At 45.3% G+C, this 24,898-nt stretch overlaps 1 protein-coding gene across 2 annotated transcripts in view; it reads left to right on the top strand.

The window, feature by feature from the left end:
* LOC148016295 (intraflagellar transport protein 57-like) overlaps positions 1-24,898 on the top strand; it is a 111,599-nt gene that overhangs the window by 22,704 nt on the left and 63,997 nt on the right. For both annotated transcript variants that reach the window (XM_087663764.1, XM_087663763.1), the window contains one exon: positions 14,810-14,866. In XM_087663764.1, coding sequence (XP_087519890.1) covers positions 14,810-14,866 — 57 coding nt within the window. The remainder of the gene's footprint in view (positions 1-14,809; positions 14,867-24,898) is intronic.

Here is a 24,898-nt window from a genome sequence, read left to right on the forward strand (position 1 = left end):
CCGTTGTTATTGAGGATTCTCTTACAGGAGCTGTCTTATCTACAGGTTGGCAGGAGAGCGGGCTTTACAGGCTCCATTCCCCTTCTTTGATGCAGGGTCCTCCGAGGCAGTCTATTGCTACACCCGTTCCCGCTTGTGCACCTTTTATTCCACAGGTTTCTTCCCATCCCCCACCTTCTCCTCCGGTGGTTCCCTCGTACCCCCCATCCCTTTCAGAGGGGGACGATCTCGGTGATGCGGCTGTGGATTCCCTGGCCCCTAGTGTTTTAGAGGGGGCTTTCCAGGATCGTGAGGAGCTCCTTCAACAGCAGTCTACTTCGACGGACTTCATCGACATTGGCATTCCTCTTGCCACCCCAGGATCTATTTCTTCTTTGGCCTTCAGCCACATCCAGGATCTGAGAGGGGGTGTTAGCAGTCATGTTTGTCATGCCTTGTCATCTCCTGCCTGTGAGCCTCAGTCTGAGTCAGACGAGGACATTAGGAGCTCTGACATGTCTGTCATGTGTTATGATGGGGGAGGCTAGTCACTCTCGACTGGCTATCTTAGGATGTGTATTTCTTTTTGGCCTCTTTTAGTGGGCAGCCACTGGCTGCCCGGCCACTTTTTTGGTCACTGATATGGGGCGCCCATTTTAGGGCACTTTTAGGGTTTGCGCCCATTTTAGGGTTTGCGCCCATTTTAGGGTTAGGGTTAGGGTTTGTCCGTTGCCTATTTATTGGCAGCCCCCCTCCCCATTTCATTAGTTGTCTTCTTGCAGATTCCGACACTCCTTCTCCCCCGTGGTGGTGCTGCCATCGTCATCAGCCTGATCTGGTGCCCTCACTGACGCTGTGGGCTGCGTGCAGGGACTGATCAGTCCATTTCAGTGTATTCAGCATTCATTTCAGTCAGTGCAGATTTCTCTTCCTTATTTTCTGCTTTCTCTCTCTCTCTCCCTCCGTGTTCGTATTTCCTCTTCCGTTGCGCACTCTCACATTAATAGGGTATGATGCATTGTTGGCACACTGTATAGACTTGCCAACTAGAGTTGCATGAACAGATGCAAATAAATCTCTGCGAGATGTGATATGACTAGAAGCATCATTGTCAAAAAACCAAGTGTCTGCATCCTCAGTAGAGCTGAATGCTCGATCTGCCCAAGAGGTGTCATAACTGCATGTATAAAAACAATAGTCCCTGTTTGCAACAAAGGACGCGGACTCAGTAGCAGTGGAAGGAGCATTAGAAATAGACATTCTTGACTCCTTTTTCTTCTCTTTGGCAATGCGCTTTCTACACTCAGTAATGTAGTGGCCTGGCTTCTTGCAATAATGACATTTGCTCTTTTTGGCTTGCATGTCTCCTTGTTTTTTGTTTGCCTGTGATGTGCCAGAAGTCCCAGAACTTTGCGGAGCGTTCTTCACTTGGCTGCCTTTGCCCTTCTGTCTAGCCATAAAAGCCTACTCAGAGGCTATAGCATTCATACCACTATTGCTCCTGTTTGCTCCTCCTCTAGAAGCAAACTGACTAACTGAAGAAAAGTGATTGGCTGTGCGGAAATCCTCATGGTGAGGTTTAAGGCCGTATGAAAAGTGAAGTACGAAGGAGGTAATGGGTTCAAAGTGGTAGATATCATCTGTGCATCCGAATAGTACTCACTAACATTCATGAGTTGCTCTTGTAGGTCCTGAATTTTGTTCAAGTGATCTTGAATAGAATCACCTTCATCCATTTTCAATGTCTCTAGCTCTTTCTTCAAGAAAGAGATGCGAGTCTTATTCTTGCCTGCAAACATTTGCTCCAAAGTTAGCCAAGCTTCTTGTGACGAAGCTGCTGAACGAATGTGGGGGATGATTGACCGTTGAACTGCCAATGCAATCAATGACAAAGCCTGTGCATCCCGTGTATTCCATACTTTTTGAGCTGTTGTTCTTTGGGGAAGTGGTTGAAGTGGAGCAGGCTGAGGTGCCCGTGGTGCACATCCTCCTGGAGGAGGAGTAGTAGAGCCACAACTGAAGGTCGAGCTTCTTCTCCACTGACATAATCCCAAAGATTTTTGGCCACAAGTACATTCTTCATCATGAAGGACCAAAGTGAATAGTTATTTCCATCCAATCTGTCCTCTTTGGATACATAGGTAAAAACATCTCCTCCTTGATTTGCCATGATTTTCAATTATCAAATAAAGATGCAAAAGAGCAATGTCGAAGTAGGACTACACTGGAAATCTGAAAATTTCCAGAAATTGTAGGAAATAACTTTCTGCACTTAGTGTACAGAGGTACACTCTGTCAAAACTGTTTGTTATGCATGCAGCCAACGTGCTATCAGTGTTCAGCAACACTGACCAGCAAAATCTCCAAAATTTCTTGCCTCAGGTTTGTCAAAACAATCTGTCAGTGACTGTAACTGCAGTGCGTATGCCAATGTTCCTAGAAAACAAAAAAGCCCTAAAATTTTTTGATGAATGTGTCCAGAAATTGCATTCAATGTGTCCTAGACACGTTTCTTGAATTCTGTGTTTGTGGCGTGGAACCCCGGCTTCCAGAAATTGCAGGAAATTAAAAAGTAAAAAAAAAAACTAGTAAAATTACGGTTTATTGGCGCAGAGCCGTTAGGCAGGTGTTTGACAGGTTGATTGGCGGCGGGTGGACCAATTGTGGACGGGAGAACTATCGGGCAGGATGTCGCAAGCAAGTTGGCGGGCGAAGTGACTGATGTCGCAGGACAGGGACAGAGCAGGGGCATAGTCGACGAGCGAGGCGACTGATGGTTGGTCAGACGCAGGTGACGCTCGAGACAGCTGGCGAGTGTGGCACAGGTGTTTCAGCCGGGCTAGCTGGACGTCTTCAAACAAGAATGGTGAGCACGCAGGGGCGGGTGCTAGTCCAGGTGGGTGTGACGTCTGGCGGGTGGTGCAGAGGTTGTGTCTGACGGGTGGCATTGGAGACGTTTGCCATAGACGAGTTGCTAAGGTGGGCAGCATTGGCGAGTGGCGAGCAGGGTGTTGCGAGATTGATGGGCTGTGCTGTCAGGACGTGGCCACGGTGGTCCGTACAGCAGGCTGGCATGTCAAGCTGAGCAGAGCCAATGCTCTGATACCAAATGTGAGAGAGGAAAGGATCAAATCTCAACACACAAAACTAGTAGACAGTAGAGAGTGAAGCACGACACCCAATGCAATAGATTGAAAGAGTGTAAACTTAAAGTACAAGGTACAACCCTTAAACCTTAGGGTTGTAGGGGGTGTACACACCCGAACACGGTAAGTGCTTGTAAGTGTGTGTCATAAGCGCATACGAAATAATACCATAAGTCTGGGTGAAAAAACCTCTCCTACCAAGAGTAAAAAGTGTCCCAATGTCCTACTGATCACAGACACTCCTATGTGAGCGTAGGCGTAAGTGAGGCGTGAGTGAAATACCCAACAGAAATAGGAGTCATCATCAAGGGTGGAAGTGGAGCAAAAGGGGGAGGAGGGGAAGGAGTTGAAGACGGAGGGAAAGGGGTTGAAGATGAAGGAGGGATGCTAATAGGTAACATGGAAGGAAGGGGTGGAGTTGATGGTGGGGGGAATCGGTGGATGATGAAGATCCACTTGTAGAAGAAACACCATCGATGGGATCATAGGAGGCTGCAGCCTCATCAAAGATCATGTCCCTACTCCCATCAATCTCTCGTGTCTTCGGGTCATAGAGCTTGTAGCCCTTCTGCCCTTCTGTTGGAAATGGAGAGAGAGAGAGAGAGAGAGAGAGAGAGAGAGAGAGAGAGAGAGAGAGAGAGAGAGAATGAGCAAGAGTGGGCAGTAGTTCAATACTTAAAAGATGCAAGTGCTAGAATGAAAGTACAGTAGGTCTTAAGTAAGTTAGATCTATCCCTAACTCAACTAGAGCTAATTTAACTCTAGAAATAACTCTAGAAGTGGTGACGCAACTTATTAATGTAGTTGTGTTCACACCACAAACCAACTAACTAAAACATCGGGCATTGCCCATAGAATTGGCAAATTCTAGTACCCCCTTGGAGTGCCAATGTGGTAGAAGTACAAGAAGATCATTCACCAAAGGGTAGCAAGTTTAAGGACTTTCGAAAAGCCTCAAACTTCTCACGAGGAAGTGCTTTGGTGAAAATATTTGCAATATTCTCTTGTGTAGGGACATACATCAAATTGATCTCTCTGACATAATGGTAATGTATCTCAATGTGTTTCGTGCGAGCAAGAAACACAGGATTCCTTGCCATTGCAATAGCACTTCGACTGTCAGAAAGTATGAGTGGACATAGAAACAGGGAACGCTCGTTTCGGCACGTAAGAACGGATTAATGCGTTCCGGGAGGTTCGAGCTCAAGAAACGTTGGCGGAACGTTTCAGCTCGTTCCTTGTCCCGTTTCCCCCCCCCCCCCCCCCCCGTTCCCTGTTTGGAAGTACAGTTCCAACAGCTGAAATTTTTTTATAAAAGAAAATGGTCGATTGACGTCCGTTTAGGTCGTGATTCGCTAGCCTGACATCCCGTGTCAGCAGCTTGACTCTCCTGCCTCTGTCGCCTTCCTTGCTTGCTTGCCTGGCTTGGGCCCTGCTTGCTCCCGCCTCTCCTGCCTTCCTGGCCTGTGGCCCACCTCTCCTGCCTGCTTGGTGTGACTCTCCTGCCTGCCTGGCCTCTTTGTCTCTTTGTCTTTGTCTCTGTCTCTGTCTCTCTCTCTTTGTCCTGTTTCCGTTCCCCGTTCCTGGTAACTATGGTGTAGGAACCTCCAAAGAAATCCGTAGATTAGCCAACAATCTACACAGCCATACACATTCCATTGTTGTAGTGAAGACTACTCAGCCTCACAAGATGAGGTAGCTACTGTAGGTTGTTTCTTACTTAGCCATGAAATGCATGAGCGTCCTAAAAAGAGAGTGTGTCCACTAGTAGATTGCCTAGTGTTTGCATCACTAGCCCGGTTAGAATCATTGTAAGCCAGTAGATGCAAGTCTCCCCCTCGGGAAATAATAATGCATGTGATTGAGTACCTTGCAAATATCGGAAGATCTACTTAATAGCTTGCCAATGTATGGTCCATGGGATGTGCATATATGTGCTCACTTGAGATACTGCATACTGAATGTCAAGGTGTGTGTTGCAAAGATAAATTGGCTGTAAATTGCAACATCAAACATCTTTTCACCATCATGCATAGAAAACTTTAAGGCTTGCTCCATAGGAGCACACATAGGTTTGCAATCTTACATGTTGAACCTATATAATAGCTTGTCCACATACTGTGACTATCACATAATGATGCCATGCTGATTTTGGGTGAATGGAATCCCCAAATTATAGTGTAGACAGCCCATATCTCACATAGCAAATGCATGTTTTAATTCGGCCTTAAAATCTGCAATTTTTCCCTCTATAGGTCCAGTGAGTAGCATGTCATCACATAAAGAATGATAATCAACAAGTCTCCCCCTTCATTCTTAATGTACAGAGTGGGACCTCACTTACTTTCTCCCACTCTTGCCTTGGACTATTGCCACTCTAAATGCCCTTATAAAGCATGTACGCTTCATGTTGTGGAAGAAGGATTCTTTGCATGCAGGAATATCCTGGATTTCTTGGAGTCATGCTTGTACGGTTGTACCCCTAAAAGTGTGGGTGGTGGAGATATTCTTGATGCAAAGGTTCACATGGTGGTCGGGCCCGGTCACTTTTTCGAGCTATGTGCATTGATTATCACCGGTGGGTCTTTACTGTCAAGTTTTTCTTGGAAGATTGGGGCCTCATCCATGGTAATACTAGCATATAGGCTTCATGGTGGCACATTTTTGCACATTTTTAATTCTGATGCCCACTTTTCGACACCTTCCTCCTCTTTGGTGAATCATTTGGTTTGTTCTTGGTGCATGGTTCTTCGAAAGGTGCATTGGAATCATGTAGAGGATCGCTCAAAAGGAATCCAATAAAGTCTCCTCGTGGATATTGTGAGTTGTGGGGTCAATTAGACAAGATGGTGCAACTTGTGTAAACCTTTCTTGTACCTATTCTTGATCGTCCTTGGCACGGCTGGGATCTTCTTGGCAGTCTTAACCTTCAAAAGGCTTTAGCTAACCAGGTTTATCATCTCATGATTAAGGATCATCATTGGCCGGTCAATAAAGCCAATGTGATGTGGGGTATACATAAATCTAAGGTCTAGTGGAAGAAGATTGTGATAGAGGACTGCTAAATAAGACACCCTTTAAATGCAGGGTCTTTCTTTGGCGAGTGAACGTTGGTGGGTTGCTTCTTGCCTCAGCTTTTTGAAGCGCCGAATATTTAATGGCAACTACTTCTTTTGCACGACCATTGTGGAGTCCTCACGCCATCGATTTATCTCCTACCCTTTAGCCAAGAAAATTTGGACTTTCATGTCAGATATTTGGAGAACGTGGTTGGTCCGTTGCTGCACCCCTTTGACTGGGATTTTTCTTGGCCAAAGCACCCCACCCCGCTACAACAACATATGAAGCTTATGTTTCATCTCCTCAAATTTTGGGGTTGTTGGCATAATTGGGTTACCTGGAACACTTTTGTCTTCAACTTAGTTGCACGTGTTCAAGGACATATTGTTAGAATCAAGGGTCTCTCGCATTGGCGGTTAGATCTTATTCAGTATGCTGATCTTCTCCCTTGGGAGGATTTTGGTACCTTGTCATTGTTAGAGATCACAGCCTGATCAGGAGCAGCAGGTGCAGTCGGACAGTTTCTGTCCGTGTGCAGTCGGACTGCCACGTGGCAGTCCGACCTGTTCAGACAGTCGGCTGCATTTAATGCAGCCGACAGGCTGTTTCTGGCGCCCTGGTTTTCGCCCAGATTCTGGCTATAAATAGCCGAGTTCTCCAGCAGTCTCCAATACTTCTCTGCTCGCAGATTACAGACCGGTGGCACGCGCAGATTCCGTCTTTGTTCGCAGATTTCAGACAGGAGAGAGTGCAGACTGCAGCGGACTTCGAGGTGAACAGCAGCTTACATCGTCGAGGTGGAGACACGCAGTCCAGCGCACTGCGCCCGTGTATATATCTGCATATCTTTGTATTCAGCACACTTTATACAGCAGATCTTCATCTTCTACTGTCTCTTTCTCTCTCTTTTCTCTCTGCGTTCTCTCTCTCTCAGTCCTGCGCTTCCGCACCGCTGCACTCTGACATGGTATCAGAGCAGTGTTAGAGGGCTGACTGAGCACAGAACCAACCTGAAGAGGAGTTTCTATCGCGACACAAATTTGCGTTTTCAGCGTTTGAGGGCAGACAGGAGGGTTGCGCCTTAGAACAAGGCTGAAGTGAGCGTGGGCGCATAGGAAAGGAGTCCAGGTGGTGGATTTGCTGCTGTTTGATGCGGAGGAAGTTTGAGTTTTCAGCATTCAAGTGTAGGTTTTGCTTTTTCATCGCCTTCGGCGGGTGAAGAAGTTTCAGGACGCGGAAGAGCCTTAGCAGGCTGAGTTTTCACAGTCAGAGGGGGCTGCTTTTGCGTTTGTGAAGGCATTACAGGTGAAGATGTCTACAGAGATTGACTTGGAGTTCCAGTCGATTATGGACCGGAAGGTGCCTGTCTTACCGGCTCTTCCCGCAGATCAGAAGCTCGATGGCGACAACTACCGCATTTGGCGTGTCATGATGTTGGCCATCCTTGAGTCCTATGATTTGGCGGAGCTTGTACAGGAGGAGATCGACCGGCCCTCGGTAAGAGATGAGTCCAAACTCTCTTCCGATGCTCGTGCGGAGTTGGCCAAGGCACAGTCTCATTGGGACAAACTGAATGCAAGGATTCGTTCCTTTCTTTTTCTGTCTTGTACTACAACCGTGATAGCTCACATCGAGCACTTGACAGTGGCTCGGGAGATATGGCTGGAGCTTGATCAGATGTACAATCGGATGACCCTTATGAAGCGGGTTTCTTTGGATGTACAGATGCGGACCTTGTCCGTAAACAAGTCTTCTTTGCTGCGGGAGCACATCAACAAGCTAAGGCAGCTGCAGATGCAGGTTCAGAATGCGGGGAAGCCGATTTCCTCCAAAGACATGGCGATCACACTATTGTCCCAGTTGCCGCCACGATTCGGTACATTCTACTCCGCCCTTATTGCTTCGGGGCGGGAGTCTACTCTTCGGTGGGAAGAGTTGGTTCCTATGGTCTTGGACCAAGAGGAACAATTAAAGGGACAGAATGCTTCCAAGTCGGAGGCGTTGACAGGTCAAGTCTCTCAGAAGAAGGGGAAGGACCCAAAGAAGAAGAAGGGGGATAACAAGTCAAAGAAGGACAAGGACAAAGAATCCACATGTCATATTTGTGGAAAGACTGGCCATTGGAAGAAGGATTGCCCTGACAAAGACAAGAAGGACACCAACAAGAAGGACACAAAGGATTCTGGAGTGGTGGCTGCACCCTCATCAGTTGCATTTCTTCATCTAGCTGTCATAGAGGACTCTTCACCGAATGCTTCTGATGCTGCGATGAAGGCTCCCCAGGCTCGAGAGTGGATCGTTGATAGTGGTGCCTCCCGACACATGACTCCTTCATCAGACGGTGTTGCCCAGTTGCGACCCTCGCGTGGGCAGATTCTCATTGGAGATAGCTCTTCAGTATCTATTGCAGGACGGGGTAAGATGCAGCTTATTCCAGATGGACGTGGTGGTACCCATACCTTAGAGGTCTTGCATGTACCAGGTTTGGGGTATCATCTCCTGTCAGTTCATAAGATTTGCTCCCTTGGACTTTTGGTGGAGTTTGACAGTAACTCGGTGCGAGTCCTTGATCGTGGGTCGAGGAAGGTTCTATCATCCGGATATGAGGAGAACGGCATCTATAAATTGAAGTCTTCCACCGCCCTTTCTACTCTTCTTCTTACCTCTCAGTCACAGTCAGAGTTATGGCATGCTCGGTTTGGTCACCTCAACTATGATTATCTTCGAAGGGCGTCACGTGGACAGCTTGTTCGAGGGTTGCCGGATATAGTGGTGAGCCAGTAGCCATGTGTCTCCTGCATTCGGGGAAAGCAGCATAGGGATGCCATTCCCCACACAGCTTCGTGGTGGTCTACTTCACCGATGGAGCTTGTATCTACGGATCTATGTGGCCCTATGAGGAATGAGTCCTTGCGTGGGAGCTCGTACTTCATGTTGATCGTAGATGACTATAGCAGGATGACATGGGCCTATTTCTTGGCATTAAAGTCAGAAACTCTCTCCCACTTCAAGGATTGGCTTCTCTTTGAGGAGAACCGGAAGTTGAAGACCTTGCGATCCGACAAGGGTGGTGAATTTGTTTCTAATGAGTTTGCTCGGTTTTGTGCAGATAAAGGTATTCACCAGGAGTTTGCCAATACCAACACTCCTCAAGAAAATGACATTCTTGAACGGAAAAACCGCAGTGTGATCGAGATGGCGCGCACCATGATGGAGCACCGACAGACCCCTCTGGTTCTGTGGGCCGAGGCTGTGGCTATTGCAGTCCACATCCTTAATCCATCCCCCACTTCGGCCGTTGATGGGATGACCCCTTTTGAGGCTTACTTTGCGACTAAGCCCGATGTTTCTTACTTTAGGGTCTTTGGGTGTGATGCCTATGTTCACATTTCCAAGGCTCACTGTGATAAATTTGAAGCAGCTACCCGAAGACAGGTATTTGTTGGCTACAGCTCCCAGTCCCAAGGCTATCGATTGTATGATCCTGTCAAGCGGGATGTGTACACTAGTCGAGATGTGCGGTTTGTGGAGGTTTCGGCCATATCAACGGGTGAAGAGCATCCCGTTCTTGGAGATCCAGGGGAGAGTTGGGCTCCTGCTACAGTACCATTGGAGCCGGTGTCTTTTGATTATGATTTTGTTTCTGACACAGAGTCTACTGTTCCACCGGTCACCCCTGAGGAGTTACCACCGGTGGATATTCCAGAGTCTTCAGCTGATGGAGAGAGACGAGGGGAGGTTCGGCCTCCTTCTCGATGGGCCCGTGACACACTCCATGATTCAGGGATCGAGGGGGTTCCTGAGGAGTGGGGATCGCAGGATGGTCCGCGGCGGTCACGGCGGCACCAGGCACATTCTACGGAGCTTGTTTGCTCTAACTATTGTTTGATGACCCGTGTTATGCAGGATCGAGAGCCCACCTCCGTGAAGGAGGCTTTACAGTCCGCACCATAGAAGAAAGCTATGGCAGCTGAGTTGGAGGCTGTTGAGCGGAATGGCACTTGGTCACTCGTGCCCCGCCCCCCGAATAAGAAATTGATTGGCGTCAAATGGGTCTTCAAGACTAAATAGCTTAGCGATGGTTCTTTGGATAAGCACAAGGCTTGCCTTGTTGCTAAATGTTTTGCACAGCGCCCAGGGATTGATTGTCATGATACTTTTGCCCCCACTGCTCGTATGGCAACCATTAGAGCTGTTCTTGCCTTGGCTGGCCATAGGAGATGGCCTGTTTACCAGTTGGATGTGAAGTCGGCCTTCCTCAATGGTGATTTGAAGGAGGAGATCTATGTTGAGCAGCCTCCTGGCTTTGGATCTTCAGATGGGAAAGTCTACAGGTTGAAGAAGGCCTTGTATGGCCTCAAGTAGGCTCCGTGTGCATGGAACGAGAAGATTGATTCGTTCCTTCAGTCTCAGTTGGGATATCGGCGTTCTAAGGCCGATCCGCAGCTTTATGTTCACACTTCCGAGGATGGTTGTGTGCTTTTTGTGTTGTATGTTGATGATTTGATTGTCACAGGTGATCATGCACAGCAGGTCCAAGAGACGAAGTCAGCTTTACATCGGACGTTCGAGATGACGGACTTGGGTCTACTTCATTTCTTTTTGGGCCATGAGATTTATCAATCTCAGAGGGGGATCTTCATCTCTCAGCAGAGATATGTACAGGAGCTCTTGGTGTCTTTTGCGATGGAGGATTGTCGGACCCTTTCTACTCCTATGGATCCGAACTGGAAGGCCACTTCCCATTCAGCTGCTCCTATGGCGGATGCTTCCCGCTATCGTCAGTTGATTGGATCCTTGATTTGGCTTCTCAACACTCGGGTTGATCTTTGTTTTGCTGTTGGGCTCTTGGCAGGGTTCATGAGTGAACCTCAGACGGTGCATTGGCAGGCTGCTCAGAGGATACTTTGGTATTTGAGGGGGACGCCTGATTTTGGGATTCATTATCCCGCAGGGCCAGATGGTTCAGATCTTGTACTTGCAGGTTTGAGCGACTCGGATTGGGCTGGTGATGTGGACCACAGGCGGTCTACTACAGGTTACTGTTTTACCTTGGGTGCAGGTGTTATCTCATGGAGTAGCAAGAAGCAGCCCACGGTAGCCCTTTCGTCTACTGAGGCGGAGTATCGGGCCGCGTCTTCCACCACATGTGAGGCTGTGTGGCTTCGGAGATTATTGGAGGAGCTTGGGTGCCCCCAGACTCGTCCTACTTTGCTGCAATGTGACAATGAGAGTTGCATTGCCTTGGCACGGAACCCTGTTTTTCATGCCCGGACGAAGCACATAGAGATCCAGTACCCCTTCATCAGAGAAAAGCTTCTGGATGAGACCATCATTGTGGAGTACTGCAAGACGGAGGACAATCTTGCAGATTTGTTTACGAAGGCACTTCCCCAGGCTCTACTTCGGAGACATTCCAGATCCCTCAGGCTTCTTCCCCGCCCAGGCTCTGAGAGGGGGTGTTAGAGATCACAGCCTGATCAGGAGCAGCAGGTGCAGTCGGACAGTTTCTGTCCGTGTGCAGTCGGACTGCCGACCTGTTCAGACAGTCGGCTGCATTTAATGCAGCCGACAGGCTATTTCTGGCGCCCTGGTTTTCGCCCAGATTCTGGCTATAAATAGCCGAGTTCTCCAGCAGTCTCCAACACTTCTCTGCTCGCAGATTACAGACCGGTGGCACGCGCAGATTCCGTCTCTGTTCGCAGATTTCAGACAGGAGACAGTGCAGACTGCAGCGGACTTCGAGGTGAACAGCAGGTTGCATCGTCGAGGTGGAGACACGCAGTCCAGCGCACTGCGCCCGTGTATATATCTGCATATCTTTGTATTCAGCACACTTTATACAGCAGATCTTCATCTTCTACTGTCTCTTTCTCTCTCTTCTCTCTTTGCGTTCTCTCTTTCTTAGTCCTACGCTTCCGCACCGCTGCACTCTCACAGTCATATGACAATCTCCTCTATCTCTTTCTACATGATGGCCTAGAGCCATCCTGCATTTTGTAATCTTGTAATCTTGTACTTCTTTCATACTTGATCCAATTACAAAAAAAGAGAGGTTTACTATTCCGGAAACAGTAGGATAGGCCCAAGTCCAATCGCATGGCACGTTTGGGTTTGTCTTCTATTGTAGATGCCACTTTGATGAGCTGCGGAGGGCTGATGCCTTTTTGTATGGCTAGGAAACTTTTCTGGATTCCTCATGGATATTGCGATTCATGGGGCTGGATTGAAAGGTTGCTGCAGCCTATGCAGCCTTTTCTAGAACTTGACTTGAATTGCCCTTGGCAAGATTGGGATCTTGCTACCCATCTTTGCCTTCAAAAGGCTTCAGTTAACTAGGTGTATCATCTCTTGTTTAAGGATAGGCACTGGCTGGTTACTAAAGCCAATGTGATTTGGGGCATGCATAAATCCAAGGCTTGGTGGAAAATGACAGTGATAGAATGATGGCTGAATAAGACCTTGTTCAGATGCAAGGCCTTTCTTTGGAGAGCAATTGTTGGTGGGCTTCCCCTTGTTTCAGCCCTTTCTAAGCGCTGAATCTCAAATGGCAGTTGCTTTTTTTGTACAACTAGCGTGGAATCTTTGCATCATAGATTTATTCCTTGCTTTTTAGCTTGGAAAATTTAGGCTCTTATGATAGATATTTGGCAAGTGGTTGTTGGTCTATTGCTGTGCCCTTTTGATTGGGCTTTTGCCAAGGCCAAGTATCCCACCCCGGTGCAGCCACATATGAAGGTCTTGTTCCATTTTTTCAGATTTTGGGGCTGTTGGCATAATTGAATCACCCGGAATTATTTTGTCTTTGACTTTGCCGCAGGTGTCTAGGGACACATAGCCAAACTTAAGGGCTTTCTACGCTGGTAGTTAGATCTTGTTCAGCATGCTGATCTAGGGGGACTTAGCTCCTTGACATTCAACAGAATCTTTTACTTCTTTGCCACCCGTGACTTTTTGTATCTTTTACATCATTAGACTTTTGTACACCTTCTGTGATCTGATATAATATAGATTATGCATTAGGAAAAAAAAGAGAGTCATTATTATGAAAAAAAAAGAGGGAGAGTCATTATGATTCAATTGGATATTGAAAAAGATTTTGATCATGTCAGCTGGTCTTTTCTTTGTCAATTAATGTCTTCCATGGGTTTTGGCCCCCCAAAATTGCTCTCACAAAATCCTGTTGTCAAGGATGCCCCCTTCGCCCTTTGTGTTGGTAACTCATTTGATGCTCTCCCTATTGGATAAGCTAATGATGGGCGGTGATATTGTAGTCTAGCTTGTCCCAATGGGGCTAATTTCCTTAGACAATCTATTTTAGGTGATTCAAATATGTTTGTCAAGGTTGAAAAGTTTAATTTGGAAAGAGAAATGGCTATTTGGAGGTTGTTTTAGGTGGTCTCAGACCTCAACATTAATGCACAGAGGTCCATGCCATTAGTTCTATAGAGGGAGACCTACATGCTTTGGCTTTGCAAGGTGGCATTGTTCCTTTGGGTGTGATCACTAGACACTTCAGATATACCATCACAATTGATGTGGCCTCTTGAGTAGTACTTGATGCGATGTCTCCATGCATTCACGACCACCTCTTCATGTGGACCTCAAAATTGTAGGGGCAGTGTTGATCAATATGATCTCCTGCCTCCTACCTTTGCTTCCTTGGACACTGAAGTCATTGCATGTATTGGTGCAGCCCATCAGTTTTATGCTATGGAAAACTAGGGAAAATGTTAGGCCAGGTATGGTTGTCTTGACTCTTGACAACATGTCACCATGCTAAGGCGTATGGGCAGAGTTACTTTGTTGGACATCAAGGTTCATATGACAGTTTTGGGTGGGCCATGCTATAGTCCTTGTGTGAGTAGCAACACCCTTGGGCAGACATTGCAATGCCTTTCATTGAGCAGGTTGGCATCTCACATGGTCATACTAGAATACAAGCCTCATGGTGGCATGTCCTAAATTCCACTAGGGGTTCAACATGGGATATGCTATGACATTGCAAGATCTTGTGTAGTAGATGTGTCTTCTGTGTTGCATGTGATGATGAGACTCTTCATCTCTTCATCTCTTGCCTAGTTGCTAGATAGGTGTGAGGTTCATTCCCAAGTATGGCCTTTAGTCACATGTCAATGTACATTCATCCATTCCTAGGTTTTGGGAAAGATGCCATCTATGGTTGCTTTACATCTAGAGCATACCCATCTCTTTCATTTTTTGTGTTGGATTGGTCTTTGACGCATAATAATGCATTATTTTTTAATTCAGCCTTATGTATCCATGCTTATGTGGGCCATGTTTGAGGACTATTATTGTGGCTAGTTCCATGCTTTCTGCTGGTGTCATCCTCAATGGTGGATGCTCCATGGACGGAGATTATCTGCCTCACCCACTTCCTGATTTCCTTCTCATCATTGTAGCCTTGTGGCTTCTTGTGTTTTATGTATCTTTCTACCTGACTTTGAGTCAGCTTGGTTGGCCAGACAACCCTTTGTTAAGTACTTCTACTCATAAATTAAAAATCCTTGACCAAAAAAAAAGAGAAGGGAGCGAGGGAGGGAGAGGTTTCTGTGTTTTGGTATCATGAAGGCGTGTGATAAGGCATCTGTTTCCTTTTACAGGGCAGTGATGGAAAAGATTGGAGATCTCATTTATGTGAAGCTCAGCAATTACAAGCAGTAAGATTTTGAATGCAAGCATTGAACTTAATAAATCCCTTTGGTTTGTTTTGTGAAAACTGCTGGATTTTGTTTAAGTCAGATTAGGAGCCCTTAACATTTAAAACATATGAGAATTCGCCACATGAAAAGATGGTCAAATATATCAGTTTTGATAATGATTTTTATGAAGGATTATATGGCATGTTAAAACAGATCTGTGCCACGAACCTGGTCAGTAAATGTCCACAGTTTCCATTTGCTTCTGCTATAATACTTGACTGCCAGATTCCTATGTGTATCTGATTCTAAATGGGGGGTGTGTGAGCAAAAGAAAGATCATTCATCAATGAAGGAGTAGACAGATATGACTGCACAATGTGGGTTGTCCCCTCTTTTGGATAAAACGTATACCATGGACCATCTATATCAAATATCATAAGGGGTTGTATTCTAGAGTTTAGATGAGATGGTTTTACATTGAAGCTTATCTTAGTTACAGGCTGATTTGGTCAACCTTGGAGGACTAGCTTCATCAGCATTCCCATTTGCTTGCTTTTCAGCCTTTATCCCTCTTGTTGGATTGGGCTTTTGTGAAATCGGAGGATTTTCTGAAATGGTTAGCCAATCAGAGATACTATAAAATGGTTGAGGATAAGAGATGTGTTGCTGAGAAAGCAAACAAAGATTGGTCTATTTGTGACAGTAGAGCTAAGTGGCACGATTGGCTGGTTCAATTGTGGAAGTCCAAATTCCCTGTCAACAGGACGTTTTCATATGGAGGCTTCTTATAGGGGGTTTTCTGATAGGGATGTGCTATCTAGCCGCAACATCTCCTGTGGTAGATATATCTCCTGTCGTACATGTGATGAAACCCCTGCTCATCTTTTTATCTCTTGCCCGGTTGCAAGACAGAATTGGGACTTCATTTCCCAAGTGTGGACCTCAGTGATATGTCAATGGATGGCCACCCATTCTTGGGTTTTGGGCAAGATGCTGTTGACGCCCACGTTACAGGCCCATCATCCTTGTCTCTTTTATTTTATGCAATGGACTACTTTTTGGCATATCTAGCAAACTTGCAATGCTTTCATTTTTGACTCCACCTTGGGCATCCACAATCATGTAGGTTGTGTGCGAGGATTGCTGTTATGGCAGATTAAACTTTCAATTCTCTCTACTATCATGTTTTTAGCATATATCGTATCTCTTTACATATGCAAACGCATCTTGGAAGATGGACGTCCACCAATATCCAGCTCTTAAGGCTCCATGGCTGGATATTAGTCACACCACCCTTGTTGTGCCCACTTTATGATCCCCTTCTCTTGTCCTTGTAGCATTGTATCTTGTCACTTTTTGACTTTGTCAATATTTACTACTTGTCTAGCGAAAATGCCGGTTTTAAATAGTTCACCCTTAATTAATTCAAACTTCTTCATGAATATGTGTGCGTGTGCACACGTGTGTGTGTGCATGCATGTGTGATGAGGCTGAAATTGGCCGATGAGAGCCATATATGATGATAATTGCTACTAGACATCAAAGTGTGATGTATGGAATGATGATCAATGATATAGACAATCATGTACAATGATAATCGTCACTAGAGATCAAAGTGTGACGTGTCAAATGATAATCAGTGATACATAGTACATAGTAAAGGAATATGAAGTGGTGTACAATATAATATCCATATAGGGATGCAATCAAATGGTAGGGTGGGTGTATGGAGCAATACATGGCCAACTATGTGACTAAATGATGCGACATTGATCACTAGCTCCATCTAGTTAGGATTGGTGGGTATGGTATATTGTACATCCTTGATGGGATAGTTTATAAGTAGCATATGGACTTGTCCCTCAGCTTTGTCAGGTGTTGCTCATGTCGTCAGTGGATCTCCCTTATCTCTCTTTTGTGTAGCCTCTATGTCTAATACCCTTGCACCATCTGTCGATGTGCTGCTCTAATCTCCTCAGCTCTCTCAATTGTCACCCCTTTGAGTTGGTAGAGTACGTGTGGTCAGTGTCTTGAAAAAATTGGTGAGCTATGATTTTTTAATCCCCTCTTTGTATTGGGTGCTTGCTTAATTGGCTGGGTATGGGCAGTTGTTTGTATGGGGAGGTGGATGTATGATTAGTATGGTTCACTCCAATCAAGCAGGGGGGATAGTCAAGGATTTGAGTAGCTCCATCATCTTAATGGAGCCTAAGAGGTAGTCCATTGTGTTGGAGCTAGTGGGTTCGAAGTAGCTCAATCCTATAGATCGGGGCTACTTTCTCATCCTTTCTAGATAATGAGATGATGTCATGACCTTAGCTCTAACAAGTGGTGACCATAGCGTGTGCTATCTCCTCTAGTGTTACTTGATACCTTGCATGTATATATTGCTAGCAGATATGTTAGCTCATGTGTGAGTCTGAGCTGCAAAGGCTTGGGCACATTATTTAGGTTATTTAAGCATTTTTTATTGTGTCATTTTATGGTCATATTGGGCATTTATTGCTGGCCGACCAGCATTAAATGCTGGCGACTTGACATATTTTATGGCCTCATTTGTACCTATTTATTTTGGGCTCCTCCTCCTCAGTTGGTCAATTCACCATCTAGAGTTCTTGTGGAGAGAGGAGCCGGTACTAGTGTCCACGCAGCTAGTGACTCACTGTTGTATGCGACAGTCTCGTGTCTAATATATGGATTCCGTTTCCCGAGCATACATCTGAGTTCTCATCTGTATTGTGTTCTTTCTTTCCCTTTCTCTTTTGTCTTGTGTTTCAACAGTTTATTATAGCTTATGTTTACGCTTCCATTGCTGCACCACTTCTGACATGGTATCAGATTTGAGGATTTGTGCTCCTGCTGTGTTTTCTTGCGGATTTCAGGACTATTTTCACCCTTGCTAATCAGGTGACTGCTGCTCCATACAAGCGACCTGTTTTACCTACGTTTTTTGCAGATTTGCCATCGCCTACTGTGTGCAGCCTCTCTACTGCATGCGTTTCAGTTTTCAGGCTGCTACGACAGTTTTTCAGCCTATTTGTGGCAGTACTCAGCCTGCGTTTTGATGTTCTTGCCTCCTTCCTGGCTAGGCGATTGTACCTTTAGGCCGTTTTTGCTGTTTTTTGGCAGTCTTTGACTTTTGCAGCATATTTTGTCTTCTTTTGGTTAGATCTTGGGTCACATTATATGTGAACTCTTGTTTTTTTGCAATTTGTACTCGTTTTTTGGCTGTGTTCCCTCTCCAAATACCTTCTCTTCTCTACTTCTCTTCTAAATCCTCTACAGATGGCTCCTTCATGCACATCCATTGATGACAAGCTCCATGGACCTAATTATTACACGTGGAATGCGGTGATGAAGGCTTGGTTTATCCAGAAGCAGTTATGGTAGGTGGCTGGCAGAGCTCTTGCACGCCCTCAACAGTCTTCTTTTGTTCCAACTGATTTTGATAAAGACAACCATGAGGAAGCAGTGCTTACATGGGATTCGAATGATACCCGTGCTTATTCGGCCTTACTTTGGTGTATTTTCAAAGAATTCCTACCAGCGGTCACCTCTTGCAAGACAGCTTCAGACATATGGTCAAAGTTACAGTTGATGTACGAGGCTCCTTCCACCATGAGGGCTATTACTCTCTATGGCTAGCTCCATCAAATTGAAGTTTGAAACCAAAGATACGATCCAATCATCCCTACTTTGAGTTACTCAAATCCAAGACCAGCTTAGCACTATGCAGTCTACCCTATTAGAGGCACATCTTGTTGGTACCGTACTCTACAAGCTTCCTTGGGAGTTTGATGGAGCGGCAAATGCTTTACAGGCGCAGACATCTATGACTCCTGTCAGTTTTCTTCATATGACCTCGATACTATTTGAGCATGAGTTGACTTTGCGACTACAAGGGCGGCTTCCGTCACATTATGGAGGTTTAGGTGAGGCTCTTGTAGCTTCAGAGAGGGGTTTGAAGATGAAGAAGCCGAATGCCGAGTGTTATCACTGTGGCAAGAAGGGCCTCTTGTGGAAGGACTGCAAAGAGTTAGCGGCTTCCGAGAAGAAAAAGAAGTGGAAGATGATGCAGGATGCGGACTTCTCCAATGAGTCATCATCTATCTTAGATTCCAACTCAGATCCTCTGACCAAGGTGAAGTTCAAGGCGCAGAAGGGATCCTCCTCTTCGGATCATGGAAAGGGCTTGGTGGCCCCTTCCTCAGCTGCTTTCTAGTGGTGGTGATGAGGTCATCCCTCACGACTCTCCAGTGCCAGAGAGGGAGTGTGAGAGAGTGGTGAGATGGGGCAGCCGCGCCTCATCTATATTTCTATACAGATGATGCACAGGATCCAGAGAGGGACGTCCTTGACACATCAATCGAAGTCTGGTAGGTATAAATCCTGGAGCTAGGATTGACATCGAGGTTCATGATGGACTGGTTCTTTGATAGAGAGTGGGTGGCTTTCGTTTGGAGCTCACATGAGGGAACACTTTGGCGTTTTGGCCAAAGGAGGGGATCCATGGTCATTTCTGTGCTGTGGCATTGGTGATAGGATGGTTACGCGTGCTATATCAGCGGCATTGTTGACAGATATTGAGAGCTACTATGATCTTCTCTATTTTTCGGAGCTGGTACGATCGACATCGACATCAGGTTCTCTTTGAGGCACCTTGGTGGTGCCTTGATCACCCATCGCTTGGCTATCCATGGTTCTACTTGGTGGTTCAATGTTGTATGGTTTATGATTCATTCTCATTGTACCATTGTATTGTGTCAGATCACCCATGATCTAAGAGAGGGTGTTCGTAGATATGCCAGCTCATGTGTGAGTTTGAGTTGCAAAGGCTTGGGCACATTATTTAGGTTATTTAGGCATTTTTTATTGTTTCATTTTATGGTCATATTGGGCATTTATCGCTGGCTGACCAGCATTAAATGCTGGCCGACCTGACATATTTTATGGCATTATTTGTGCCTATTTATTCTGGGCTCCTCCTTCTCAATTGGTTAGTTCACCACTTGGAGTTCCCTTGGAAAGAGGAGCCGGTGTCAGTGCCCACGCAGCCAGTGACTCACTGTTGTATGCAATAGTCTCATGTTTGATATATAGATTCCATTTCCCGAGCATACATCTGAGTTCTCATTTGTATTGTGTTCTTTCTTTCCCTTTCTCTTTTGTCTTGTGTTTTGGCAACTTATTACAGCTTATGTTTATGCTTCCATTGTTGCACCACTTTTGACACGTACCCCCTCTACATCTACCATGTGTAGTTGCTGAGTCATACATGTCACAATTGTGAAGATATACTAGGGTTTGCGTGGAGAAAACACAAAATATATGAATGTGACTACTTGGGCAAAAACACAAACAAAGAAGAAAAATAACTCTGAGAAGTAACTGAATGAATGTTGTAAATGAATGAAAGAGTGTACAAGATGCTCAAATGTAGAGCTGTCCAATAGTCATTGACTCTCATGGGAGTTAACTGAGGGAGTAGTTGGAGAGTGATATCCACCGGAGATGTATCCAGAGGGTTGTGACCACCAATCGGAGTGTGTAATGGCTGATGGAGACATCTAGGAGCAAGGAAGCAGCAATATGAGCAGACCTGCAGCCAAAATGCAGCAATGGAAGCATAAACATGTGCTGTAATAAATTGCTGAACACAAGACAAAAGAGAAAGGAAAGAAGGAACACTGAAGAACACTATACAGATGAGAAAGCCAAAATGCAGCAATGGAAGCATAAACATGTGCTGTAATAAATTGCTGAACACAAGACAAAAGAGAAAGGAAAGAAGGAACACTGAAGAACACTATACAGATGAGAACTCAAATGTATGCTTGGGAAATGGAATCCATATATCCAACATGAGACAGTCCCATACAACAATTAGTCACTGGCTGTGGGCACCGGCATTGGCTCCTCTCCCCAATAGAAGATCCACAAGTGTGATGGTGAGTGAGTGAGTGAGTGACTGACTGAGGAGGGAAAACCTGAATAAACAGGACAAAAATATGTCCTCAATATGATCAAGTCGACCAACTTTTAGTGCTGGTCGGCCAGCAATAAATGCTAAATGTGACCAAAATGATGACCATAAAAAATGCCTAAAATAGTCTAAAGAATGCCCAGCCCTAAAGCATGCATAGATGCACACATGAGCTGACATATCTGCTAACAACCTGCAGCCAAAATGTAGGTCTACCAACACCTATCTGATCTGGACAGCAGCAGGGATGGGCAGATCTGAAGCTGCAGATTGTTGTGGAGTCTATTCAGTGCGAGGAGAGGTGACTGCAGCCTGTCCCGTGCCAGCAGAGGCAGTAGACAGGTGGTTGCTAATGATGCCATTTGAGGGCTGAAAATGCAGCAGAAAGTGGGCCCCGCCTGGTGGGTGGCTGATGAAGATGGGGCAGCAGTTGGAGGAGTGATGACAGGTGCAAGATGTACAGGGCTGATGGCTGGAACCTACAAACTAGGATGAAACAAGTGGGCTGGGCAACCTCCTATTTATAATTGTGGATCCCCCCAAAGTTTGTGTGTTTGCTTATGGGGCACAAAAACTTTGTTAGTTTTTGAGTTTTAATGAGCTAATGAAGGTTTAAATGTGTAGTCCACTTTGTTTAGCTTAACACCCTCTCTTGGGGCCAAATTGGAACTGGAAAGGGACTACAAGCATAGTACACCCCATGTTTTACCCCCCAGAGGGCCACCTAGAGAGGCCAAGGTTCTGGTCAACTATCGAGTGTCCTATTAGGACATGCAAAGGTGATGTTAAATCACTAAGAATAGACATTCAAACTCATAGAATGTTAGGAAAATGGGGTAATGAGATGATGTGCTGCATAAAATTGAAGTATTTAGGAGGCAACTTTGTTTAGCTTAACACCCTCTCTTGGGCCCAAATTGGAACTGGAAAGGGACAACAAGCATAGTACACCCCATGTTTTACCCCCCAAAGGGCCACCCAGAGAGGCCAACGTTCTGGTCAACTATTGAGTGTTCTATTAGGACATGCAAAGGTGATGTTAAATCACTAAGAATAGACATTCAAACTCATAGAATGTTAGCAAAATGGGGTAATGAGATGGTGTGCTGCATAAAATGGAAGTATTTAGGAGGCAACTTGTTTAAGAAGAATGTAACTTGATTATCATTTCACTTCGGTAAGCTAGGGAAAAATAGTAGTGACGGGTTAGGCACGGAGAACGAGACAGATAGTCGTTACGCGCAGTGAGAGATAGAGAGAGTGAGATAGAGCAGAGTAGAGAGTGAGCACGTTTTTAGGTACAATGACGAGAGAGTACCTTCAAGTTTTTAGATAGATATATATGTGTAAGTACCAAGGGTGTGTTCGCACCTGAGCACATTTAAAGGCACGAGGCCTTTATTCCCAATAACCTCCCACCTAAAGGCAATGCGCTTGAAGAGGAGAATAAAATGAGCCAAGTCTAGGTATGTACAAAGCTGAAATACATATATCTATCCAACTCCCATCATTTGTCGGCAATGAGCAAACCGCTCTGTTGGAAGACCTTTCGTGAGAAGGTTTGTAGGATTATCATCTGTTTGCACTTTGACAAGCTCAATGCTCTTGCTGTCAAGTACATCTCTAATGAAGTGATACTTCACCTGTATGTGCTTTTTCTTTGCATGAGAGACAGGATTCTATGCTAGCATGATAGCACTCTGACTATCACAATGGAGAACAGGTAACTCTGAGATGCCAAGCTCTCCCACCAGACGTGAAAGCCATAAAGCCTCCTTGCATGCCTCAGTGGTAGCCACATACTCTGCCTCTGTAGTAGACAATGCAACACACTTTTGTAGCTTGGAGATCCAAGAGACTGCTCCTGTGAAAGTAAACACATACCCAGAAGTGGACTTCTTGCAGTCCGCATGACCAACATAGTTTGCATTCGTAAAGCCAACAACAGATGCCTTCTGCTTTCCAAAGCAAATGCACAACTCCTTTGTGTCTTTGAGGTATCTCATAATACCTTTCACGGCATCCCAATGCTTCTTGCTAGGGGTTGCTATGTATCTGCTAACCACTCTCACTGCAAAGGCAATGTCAGGATGTGTAGCAACCATAGCATACATTAAACTGCCAAAAGTTGAAGCATATGGTATCTTGGCCATTTCAGCCTTCTCATCATCAGATGTTGGGCTGTCCTCTGTACTGAGTTTCACATATGGAGGCAATGCAACCCCAATTGTTTTTCCCCCCTCCATATTGAAATGCTGCAAAACTTTGGAGATATACTCCTGCTGAGATAGATAGAGTAAGCCTTTCGATTTATCTTTGAGTATTTGCATGCCAACAATGTGATTTGCATCACCAAGATCCTTCATGCCAAAACTGCCATGAAGACTTTGCTCCAATGAGTCCAAGGCATGAGTATCCCTGCCAACAATCAGCATGTCATCAACATACAAAGCCAAGATAATTAGGCTGCCATCTGCTGCCTTCTTGGTATACAAGCAGTGATCCACTTGACTTCTATGAAAGCCTTGGGAGTGCATGAATGTATCAAACTTATGATACCATTCTCTTGGTGCTTGTTTCAGCCTATACAAACTCCTTTTGAGTTTACATACCATCTTTTCTTTCCCTTGTTCAACAAACCCTTCAGGCTGCTGCATATATATATCCTCATGCAGATCACCATGTATAAAGGCAGTAGCCCTAGACGATCTCCTTACCCAATGGTCATTGTTTGTTGACTGTTCCTGCAAATTTCCATTTTCAGCATGCTATCTTGGCATTTCAGCTTGAAAATCAGCATTAAAAACTTGCTGTCCTGGCTGTTCCTGCACATGTAGTGGCTCATTATCACGGGCAATAGCTGGCTGATCATTTCCAGCATCATTTTCTGCATTTATAGATTCATTTATAGTAGGTATTTGCTGCTGTACAACGGACACATTTTGCTCTCCAAAAGGTATTTCTTCCCGGAATACATTCCTACAGACCTCCTAAGTCTTTTCGGGCTGTTTGTGCTTGCGATCTTCCCAAAAGATAACACTACTTTCCTTTTCTCGGGATCCCCATTTCACCCTCGTCACCATATCCTAGGAAAGTGCATTTACAGGACTTTGGCTCAAGTTTGCAAAGTTTTTTTTTACAAATATGCACAAAATCCTCGCAGCCAAACACTTTCAGGTGAGCATATGAAGGTGGCTTGCCCGACCACGCTTCTTAGGAAACTCCCCCCCTCCCAAAGACCTGTTTGGTGACCGATTAATTAAGTGAACGACTGTCATAACAGCCTCTGCCCCAAAACCATGGGGTAATGCAGCATGAGACAGCATTGTACAGACCTTATCCTGTATGGTCCGATTCATACGCTCTGCAACTCCATTTTGGGGTGGATTATGAGGGGCAGTTAGCTCCCTCTTTATCCCTTTGTTGTCACAAAATGCTTGAAAGGCCTTGGATACATATTCTCCACCATTATCAGAGCGAAGACACTTAAGTGTCTTATCTGTCTGGTTTTCAGTCAATGCCAATAAATTTTTAAACTTGTCAAGCACTTCATCCTTGCTATGAATAGGGTAAACCCATACTTTCCGTGTAGCATCATCGACAAAGGTGAAAATATTTCTTCCCCTCTAAAGATAATCCTAGCATTTGACATACATCCGAATGTACTAACTGTAGAGGAGAAGATTTCAAAGAAACATACTTTTTATGAGATGTTTGTGCATGCTTGCCATAAATACAATGATCACAGTGCTCAAAATTAGCATAATGAAGACAAGGCAAGTAACCCAATCGAGAAAGCACTTTCATTCTTGTTTGACTCATGTGTCCAACCGGTCATGCCACAAAGAAACGCTTGGCTGCTCAGCCACGCAACAACATGGTCACACACACAAGATACATGAAGTGGATACAAAGTATCACTCTTGCAACCTTTGGCAATAACCCTAGATTCCTGCTATGCTGAAACTGCAACTGTACACTGCCAATACTTGTAATGTCACATGCATAGTTGTCCCCAAGATGGATAACACCATGTCGACCCCTTGTATAACCAAAGAACCACTCAC

The sequence above is a fragment of the Lygodium microphyllum genome, chromosome 23, assembly GCF_053477565.2.
Source record: "Lygodium microphyllum isolate KBCC chromosome 23, Lygodium_microphyllum_v1.1.10, whole genome shotgun sequence".
NCBI lineage: Eukaryota > Viridiplantae > Streptophyta > Polypodiopsida > Schizaeales > Lygodiaceae > Lygodium > Lygodium microphyllum.